Source organism: Oncorhynchus masou, chromosome 1, assembly GCF_036934945.1.
Source record: "Oncorhynchus masou masou isolate Uvic2021 chromosome 1, UVic_Omas_1.1, whole genome shotgun sequence".
NCBI lineage: Eukaryota > Metazoa > Chordata > Actinopteri > Salmoniformes > Salmonidae > Oncorhynchus > Oncorhynchus masou.
The window spans coordinates 72,612,142-72,621,475 of NC_088212.1; the positions used below are offsets into that span (position 1 = coordinate 72,612,142).

General features: G+C 42.4%; 1 protein-coding gene across 1 annotated transcript; it reads right to left on the minus strand.

Moving 5' to 3' along the window:
* Positions 1–743: 743 nt before the first annotated feature.
* On the minus strand, positions 744–8,544 carry LOC135550143 (intestinal mucin-like protein). The gene is made up of 19 exons (XM_064980670.1): positions 6,463–8,544; positions 6,141–6,346; positions 5,839–6,010; positions 5,471–5,718; positions 5,091–5,274; positions 4,730–4,931; positions 4,334–4,506; positions 4,144–4,213; positions 3,933–4,054; positions 3,687–3,718; positions 3,185–3,353; positions 2,918–3,022; positions 2,750–2,790; positions 2,421–2,543; positions 2,197–2,295; positions 1,975–2,103; positions 1,727–1,766; positions 1,403–1,526; positions 744–1,200 (listed from the first exon to the last, which is right to left on the minus strand). Exons 1-19 carry the CDS (start codon positions 8,237–8,239, stop codon positions 987–989), a joined length of 4,230 nt encoding a protein of 1,409 aa, XP_064836742.1. The 5' UTR covers positions 8,240–8,544; the 3' UTR covers positions 744–986.
* Positions 8,545–9,334: the final 790 nt, after the last annotated feature.

Below are 9,334 nucleotides of genomic sequence, written 5' to 3' on the forward strand. Positions count from 1 at the left end.
AATAGCCTTAAATTAATTGCATTTTCATCTCTTATCAAAATGAAAAGAAAACAATACATACATTTACTCAAAATGTTATCTTTCAAATGATCTTTCTTGAAAACGTTTGTATATTGTCCCATACAACAAATCAGTACCCTATTTTTTATTTATTTTGGTGACCCCACTGCAGTTCCGTTGCAACCCCGACTTTGAATACCACTGCTCTAGAGGGCAAGATAAACACCAGTACTGTACATACACAACCATTCTAAGTGATCACCTTCAACTTATGGTGAATCATTTCTATCCTGATGGGAGTGGATGACAATGCCCCCATCCACAGGGCACGAGTGATCCCTGAATGGTTTGATGCACATAAAAACTATTTAAACCATATGGCTGTTTCAGTCACCAGATCTCAACCCAATTGAACACTTATGGGAGATTCTGAAACAGTGCCTGAGACAGCATTTTCCACCACCATCAACAAAACACCAAATGATGGAATTTCTCTTGGAAGAATGGTGTCGCGTCCCTCCAGTAGAGTTTCAGACACTTTGAGAATCTATGCCAAGGTACATTGAAGCTCTTCTGGTGGCTCCTGTTGGCCCAACGCCCTATTAGGACACTTTATGTTGTTACTGTTATTTTGGCAGTTAACTCTACATACTTCTAAGTAGCATAATGTTACTGTTATAGTGGTCACTGTGAAAAGCTTGAAGGATTGTGAGAATTCCTCAAAGAGCAAAGGAACATGCACATGATGCTGCTGTTGTTTATTAATTACTACAAATGAGAAAAGAGATTCTCCACCACATTTATCATAGAAAATACATGAATTTTACAATGAAGGTATAAGAACATAATGCTAAGTGCTGCCGATTGTAGAAATACACTGGCATGACAGATTTAATTAAAACGTAACAAGAAAACAAATTTGGATTAAACATTCCTTGTCATGAGGATAATTCCTATGTCAGTGTGCATGTTGTCTCCCTAGACGTTTAGCGCCTCCTCCTGCGCGGTCTCGTTGTCCCCGGGGCGGTGGTCGTGCCTGCATCACAGTCTGTGACATGACATCCACACGACTCAACGTGGATGTAGGAGTGCTTGACCTTTGACCCATCAGGGCACATCAGCTCCACCTCTTTCTGGCTAGTGGTCGCCTCTTGGCAGCAGGAGCAGTAGTGCATCATGGTGTTCGCCTCTGCTGAGTACCTGCACATTCACATAAACACAAGAGAAGTTGAAAAGAGGGCTTGAATTCCCTGGGTTTTGTTGACAAGATGAGCACAGGAGCATTAAATAACTCAAATTGTCTCCTAGTTCATAAAGGGCACACTAGACAGTGAATAGATTATCACTAACTGGGGCCTGCATGACATTGACTAGTGCTGCATTCAGCATCTGTAGTACTTACATAGAAGAGGTTCCACAGTTTCCTGAGCAGGAATTGATCTCCACAGGCTCAGCGGTCGCACAGCCACTGATGACAATGCTAGTGGTGGTGTACTTCATCTCACAGACATTGCTGCGTTCTGTGCCTGGTCAGGGAAGATGCATCAAGAGTTAGGCTATTGTTTGGTATGACACAGATGAAGCAGAACCAGCCAACATATACATTTTTGGCCAGTATGTAGTCACACAATGTTTCCGGTTGGTCTTGTTTAGGTGACAAAGCATGCTAGTATTAACCAGTAGATAGGGGGTTATTAGGAATGCTTTGGCTGGATGTGTTACTTACAGGACTTGCAGCATCCATTTGCGTCTGTCTTTTCTGTGCCCTGGGGTGAAAAATAGGAGAGATGATTTATAAGTGGTAGATTGTATACATTATGTGAGCTCCCTTCCATTCTAAATGTCACTGAACGATCTATCGCTATGACCCAAGAGTCCTAGGAATGATAGTAACATTCTGAGTGAGAAAGGAAAACAGTGAAACTGCAGTGTTGATTGTCCCCACGATGGAGGTGAGATAGGACAGAAACTCACTGGGACACAGTTCTCTGGGCTGAAAGCAGGGCACACAGTCTTCACCTCCCCTGGTATATATTGGCCACCAGTTTTCTCACATGTGTACTTCACACATTTGTCACCAGGTGGTGACCAGGTTTCGTTCACCTATCGAACAAGGACAAGATGATGAAGAATTATGATGGAGTTTCAGATCATGCAGACAGATTATGCATCTTCATACACTCTTGTTGTACTCACCTGAATAGTGTGTTTGGTCTTATCTGGCATAGTAACCACACAGCTTGTCTGTACACACTTCCCACAACACTGACCAGGTATGGCCTGAAACTGGAAGCCCTAAGACGAGGATGGAGAGCCATCATTGAATCATTGTTCACTTATTATATAAGCATGCAGCAGCTTCCAGAGTAGGCTATTGCAAGTTTCTTATAAATATGTAAATTAATTGATCATCTTTGTACCTGTGAACATGTAGTGTCGCAGGAGATATTTGTGCACACAATGTTGTTGAGCTTGGTGCTAGGATCCATGATCGAGCTGCAGATACAATTCTCACAAGTTCCTTCAGGAACTTCAGCACCAGGCTGGAGTGAAAGAGAGAGACAAAGGTTATCATCCACTATAACAGACTTTGAATAGAGGAGGGTCAGAGTGCAAAGGGAGCAGTTCTACAGTAGAATGTGACCAATTATGAGGGCAGCAAACACACTACAGCTTATCTTAAGCTATTTCTGTGTGTATCTTTCAGAAGCTTGTTTAATTTAATTTATTTTAAATGATTTATTCTTACCTGGTACTCAATGTTATTGTAGACACATACACCCTTAGGAACTGAACCGCACACATTGAGAAGAAATCAGTCAGTAATACTAGTGACTCATGTCAGAGTTAACACAAATGTAACCAGGGATACAGGGGAATTACAAAACCACTGATGAATTAAATCAAGGGGACTTACCACAGGTATACTCTGGACAGCAACTTGAGATGGACGTGCTTATAATTGCCTCCCACCCTGGTTGGCAGTCCATCATGACTTTGGGGCAAAGCAGTGCATCGCACTCTGTTACAGAGGTAACCGATGAGAAGTGATTAAAAGACAAGCCGATAGAGGGTCAAATAACCCCTATGAACCTACAGAACACATCAGATAATCTTGGTCTAGTACTGTATGAATAAGAGTTGGCTTCTAATGATTTACTGAAGGGTCTGCTCCATCACTCACCACATGTATATTTCTGGCAGCAGCCTTCTGTCGTGTTCACCAGTCTGTATCCAGTCTCATTGCAGATGGGTGTGGCTGGTGTGGGGCAGGTGATAGGCTGGCACTGGACAATCATGGAGTCCATGTCACAGGTGCACTGCTGGCAACCACTCTCCCATGTATCACCAGGCTTAATGGAAAAACATGGTAATGTCAGGTCAATACAAAAACAGAAAAGAGTAACTCAAATGTTTTTGTTCTGCAATGAACTGGATTTAACCATGACAGTTAATATGAACCATCATTAGGTGAGAAGAAATGGGTTGGAGGTAGTTATTCAGAGATTAAACGTTTTCTTCTGGTCAGTTCATTGGAAGGAATAAAGAGGCCAAGACCTATACTATGTCAATGAAAAGTATCCATCCAAGTATGTACGTTTCCCTGACTCACGTGAAATGCATCTCATGATATGTCTATGTGAGAATGAATATCTGGAGAATATTTAGATGGAGGAAATTCTTACCATTTTGGGGTTGCCATCAGGTCCAGTGCAGCCTGAAAAATAAATACAGGGTGTGTTTAAAAGTTTTGTCTCACATGGTTGGCGTCACATTCTTCACACCTCAACATCAACACATTTTGTTAACTGTTCCATTACAAATAAAGCCTGTACGCCATTATTTATGATTCATTTAAGGTTTCAAAGTACAGAAAGGTCTAATTTTCATATTGATAGCTACCTGCAAAATGACCCATAACCCATTCTTACCACAGGAGACCACACAAGTATCAGAGTAGGTGCTGAACAAGACGGTTTTAGATGGACAGAAGCAACCCTCCTTCGTCTTATTGGTCATTTGGGTTTGGTTGTTCAAATACTTCTCATTATATCTGCATACAAAAGAGGTTTGGGATTATGCAGGAGATCATTTTTTTTTTTACGCTCAAATTAAAGAAATTCATATCAGACTAAAGCTTACTTTGTATTACATGTTGGTTCAACTGCTGGACCACATGGCATGTACACCTTAGTGGCTGGGCATGTATGCTCTGCAGGACAAAAATAGATCACAGTTATGCTAAACACTAGCAAAAATATTTTTTAAGTAAGACAAAACTAGCTTCCTATGAATTTGTGGCATGACTACTATGCTTGGATTCATAGCTCACCACATTCTCCATCGGTTGACTTCCTCCAGTCAATGCAGATCCCTTTATTTGCACATTCAGATGCATACGCCTCCAGACTAGAGCAGCTAGAAATAGCATTGTTGCAGACATCTGATCTACAGGCCTGAATGAAGGCATCAGGAGAAACCGCTTTATGGCATTCCTCAAAGACCCTTTGAAATAAAATATCATAGAGAGTGATTTAAAGAGATGCATGGAGTGCAACCTTAAACTAGAAATGCCAATGGAACGGTACCTGCATTATGATAAAACAGGTGTAATTACAAGTAAATTAACATTACAATTGATAAAACACATTAGGAAGTGAATTGTCATTTAGGCATTCCTATTGTGTGCTTGTTCCCTTTTTCAAACTTAGTTTGATATGTTGCTTACTTGCTGTTCATGATTTCACAAATGACTGTCTTGCAGGGGGTAGGGGATGTGCTTGGGGTTGCCGTGGTGGTAGAGGGTGGTGCTGTTGGAGGAGTTGGACAGTCCTGGTTTGGAATCAGCCACTGGCTAGCTGCGACTGAGCAGCTCTGTATCTGACCATTAGGTGACTGGCAGTCATTCTTCTGGGAATTATCACAGGTACCTTGAAAAATACGGATATTAAGTAGTGTAAAACCTAGTTAGCAAGGACAAGTCATAGTTGTCTTGTTGTATGCAATTTCTATAGGGTGGTCTAGATAGGAGCATCTACTGAAGGTTTGAAACTGTGAAATGTTTATTGACCCTCTTTAATAATACTCACCACACTGGCCCTCTGTGCTGTTTTGGAAGAGGGAATAAGGAAGGTTGATGCTAAATGATGACCCCTTGTAAGACACCTGAACCTTAAGATCAGTGATCTCCAGCACGACCTCCACACCAGTACTTGTTAGAGCAATGTCACCCATTCTGTAAGCTGGGTAGATTCGTTTACTGTTGACATATACCTGCATTTGTGTAGAAATGAATACACATTTAGATGGTTGAGTCAGGTGTTATCTTGAAAGTAGTAACATGACAATGTTAAACGCATTTTTGGTTTTCATTTAAATTTATGGGATTTCAATAAAGCATGATAAAGCAGCAGCATCATAAAAAAAATTATGGATATTAATAAAAATATATATATTTTTAAATAGTTACCACATTTTCTGTTGTATCACCAGATCTCTGTTGGGTTAGAATCACTTCATAGGATTTGTAATGAATGATAAGGGACTGAGGACAGAATCCACTGTCGGTGTTTCCACAGTAGTGATTATCAACAATAATGGTAAGGTTGTATTTGAAGTTGATTTCTTTCACTAAGGTGTATGAGCAGTTCTCCTGGAAATTGTAATATACTCCATCAAATGTCATGTAGTGTGATCCACCCCATCCACTGCATACACCTGCAACATGTTAAAATATGAGTTGATAATAATCAAAGCTATTGACAGAGGACATTGAAAACTAATGAGCAATAATGTCTTATTTTAATTCAGATTGTTGGGTTGTATGTTGCCACTTACATTCACATTCATATGTAAAGCAGCATCCAGTTGAATCATAGACCTTGACAGGTGGACGACCATTCTCACACTGTAGTGGCTCCACTGGCTTGCATTTTACTGGTAGCTGGACAACAATGCCGTCCTGGCAAACTGCTGTGGTACAGCTATTCAGCTGCCAAGACTCTCCATTCTGCCATTGATTTGATAAGGAAAAGCAATTACTCAAACATGCACACACAGGGTTGAACATACAAGCACTATACCACAAAGACAAATATACCCATTCACCCATTTTATTATTAAAAACCTTTTAAAATTACCTTTCTTGGTGGCTGAACGCTAGTGCAGTCTGGCGAGGATTGAGTTGTTGGTGGTGTGGTCGTGGTCTCTTCTGATGTTGTGGGTGATACAGTGGGTGGTGTAGAGGAAGGACATGGATTTGATTCCACTTCGACTTGGCACGTGGCTTTGCAGTAAGCCGTGAAGCACCACCCTGAAGCATCGGTCACATTATACACGAGGTTCCCTGATTGTTGAGAAAGGCAAGTGTTAGAACATTTAGTTTTGCAAATTAAAGTTCATTGAAAGATTAGTGAAATGTCATTTATTTTGATTGTCTGAATGACATTTATAACATGTTACCTGGTAGATACTGTGTCCCATTAACATTGCAAATGCACTGGCTGGTGGTGACTGCTTGTGATGTAGGTGTAATAATCACTTGTGGCGATGCTGAAGGAGTTGTTGTTGTTGCAAATGTGCCTGTGATGACAACTGGCTCTGTTGTTTCTGTACTTGTTGTTGAAGGCTGTGATGTTGAACTTGAAGTTACAATTATAAGAGTTGTAGAAGATGTAGTTGGGCCAGTGGTGACAACTTTAGGTGGCTTTGTGGATGTAGATGGAATAGTCTCCGTTGTGGTTTCTTCAACTTTTGTAGTTCCACCTGTGGTAGGTGTAATTACCTCCGCAGTTGTTGTCGTTGAAGTTGTGGGATTGGAAGTAATGCCAACTGGCCCTGTTGTTTCTTCACCTGTTGTTGTGGACTGGGATGTTGAGGTAGAGGTTTCAACAATTACAGTGGTGGATGTGGTTGTTGGGCCAGTGGTGAATTCTTTAGGTGGTGTTGTGGATGTAGATGGAATAGACTCCGTTGTGGTTTCTACAACTGTTGTAGTTCCACCTGTGGTTGGTGTAATTTCCTCTGCATTTGTGGTGGGTGCCTTTGTTGTTGTGGTTGAAGTCATTGGACTGGAAGTAATGCCAACTGGCCCTGTTGTTTCTTCAGATGTTGTTGTGGACTGTGATGTTGAGGTAGACGTTTCAACAATTACAGTGGTGGAAGTGGTTGTTGGGCCAGAGGTGACAACTTTAGGTGGCACTGTGGATGTAGATGGAATAGTCTCCGTTGTGGTTTCTTCAACTTTTGTAGTTCCACCTGTGGTAGGTGTAATTACCTCTGCAGTTGTTGTGGTTGAAGTCGTGGGATTGGAAGTAATGCCAACTGACCCTGTTGTTTCTTCACCTGTTGATGTGGGCTGTGGTGTTGAGGTAGAGGTTTCAACAATTACAGTGGTAGAAGTGGTTGTTGGGCCTGTGGTGAATTCTTTTGGTGGCTTTGTGGATGTTGATGGAATTGTCTCCGTTGTGGTTTCTTCAACCCTTGTAGTTCCACCTGTGGTAGGTGTAACTACCTCCGCAGTTGTTGTCGTTGAAGTCGTGGGATTGGAAGTAATGCCAACTGGCCCTGTTGTTTCTTCACCTGTTGATGTGGGCTGTGGTGTTGAGGTAGAGGTTTCAACAATTACAGTGGTGGAAGTGGTTGTTGGCCCAGTGGTGAATTCTTTAGGTGGCTTTGTGGATGTTGATGGAATTGTCTCCGTTGTGGTTTCTTCAACTTTTGTAGTTCCACCTGTGGTAGGTGTAACTACCTCCGCAGTTGTTGTCGTTGAAGTCGTGGGATTGGAAGTAATGCCAACTGGCCCTGTTGTTTCTTCACCTGTTGATGTGGGCTGTGGTGTTGAGGTAGAGGTTTCAACAATTACAGTGGTGGAAGTGGTTGTTGGCCCAGTGGTGAATTCTTTAGGTGGCTTTGTGGATGTTGATGGAATTGTCTCCGTTGTGGTTTCTTCAACTTTTGTAGTTCCACCTGTGGTAGGTGTAATTACCTCCGCAGTTGTTGTTGTTGAAGTCGTGGGATTGGAAGAAATGCCAACTGGCCCTGTTGTTTCTTCACCTGTTGATGTGGGCTGTGGTGTTGTTTCAACAATTACAGTGGTGGAAGTAGTTGTTGGGCCAGTGGTGAATTCTTTAGGTGGCGTTGTGGATGTAGATGGAATAGACTCCGTTGTGGTTTCTTCAACTGCTGTAGTTCCACCTGTGGTAGGTGTAATTTCCTCTGCATTTGTGGTGGGTGCCATGGTTGTTGTTGTTGAAGTTGTGGGATTGGAAGTAATGCCAACTGGCCCTGTTGTTTCTTCACCTGTTGATGTGGGCTGTGGTGTTGAGGTAGAGGTTTCAACAATTACAGTGGTGGAAGTGGTTGTTGGCCCAGTGGTGAATTCTTTTGGTGGCTTTGTGGATGTTGATGGAATTGTCTCCGTTGTGGTTTCTTCAACTTTTGTAGTTCCACCTGTGGTAGGTGTAATTACCTCCGCAGTTGTTGTCGTTGAAGTCGTGGGATTGGAAGTAATGCCAACTGGCCCTGTTGTTTCTTCACCTGTTGATGTGGGCTGTGGTGTTGAGGTAGAGGTTTCAACAATTACAGTGGTGGAAGTAGTTGTTGGGCCAGTGGTGAATTCTTTAGGTGGCGTTGTGGATGTAGATGGAACAGACTCCGTTGTGGTTTCTTCAACTGTTGTAGTTCCACCTGTGGTAGGTGTAATTTCCTCTGCATTTGTGGTGGGTGCCATTGTTGTTGTTGTTGAAGTCGTGGGATTGGAAGTAATGCCAACTGGCCCTGTTGTTTCTTCACCTGTTGATGTGGGCTGTGGTGTTGAGGTAGAGGTTTCAACAATTACAGTGGTGGAAGTGGTTGTTGGGCCAGTGGTGAATTCTTTTGGTGGCTTTGTGGATGTAGATGGAATAGTCTCCATTGTGGCTTCTTCAACTTTTGTAGTTCCACCTGTGGTAGGTGTAACTACCTCCGCAGTTGTTGTCGTTGAAGTCGTGGGTTTGGAAGTAATGCCAACTGGCCCTGTTGTTTCTTCACCTGTTGATGTGGGCTGTGGTGTTGAGGTAGAGGTAGAGGTTTCAACAATTACAGTGGTGGAAGTGGTTGTTGGGCCAGTGGTGAATTCTTTTGGTGGCTTTGTGGATGTAGATGGAATAGTCTCCGTTGTGGTTTCTTCAACTTTTGTAGTTCCACCTGTGGTAGGTGTAACTACCTCCGCAGTTGTTGTCGTTGAAGTCGTGGGATTGGAAGTAATGCCAACTGGCCCTGTTGTTTCTTCACCTGTTGATGTGGGCTGTGGTGTTGAGGTAGAGGTTTCAACTATTACAGTGGTGGAAGTGGT

Excerpts from the sequence above, each read along its gene's own strand:
- LOC135550143 (XM_064980670.1), bottom strand. The coding sequence starts at position 8,239 with ATGGCACCCACCACAAATGCAGAGGAAATTACACCTACCACAGGTGGA. Across the intron at positions 2,544-2,749 it reads ACAATAACATTGAGTACCAG|CCTGGTGCTGAAGTTCCTGA; the intron begins GTAAGAATAAAT and ends CTTTCACTCCAG. Across the intron at positions 1,767-1,974 it reads GCCCAGAGAACTGTGTCCCA|GGCACAGAAAAGACAGACGC; the intron begins GTGAGTTTCTGT and ends TTTTCACCCCAG.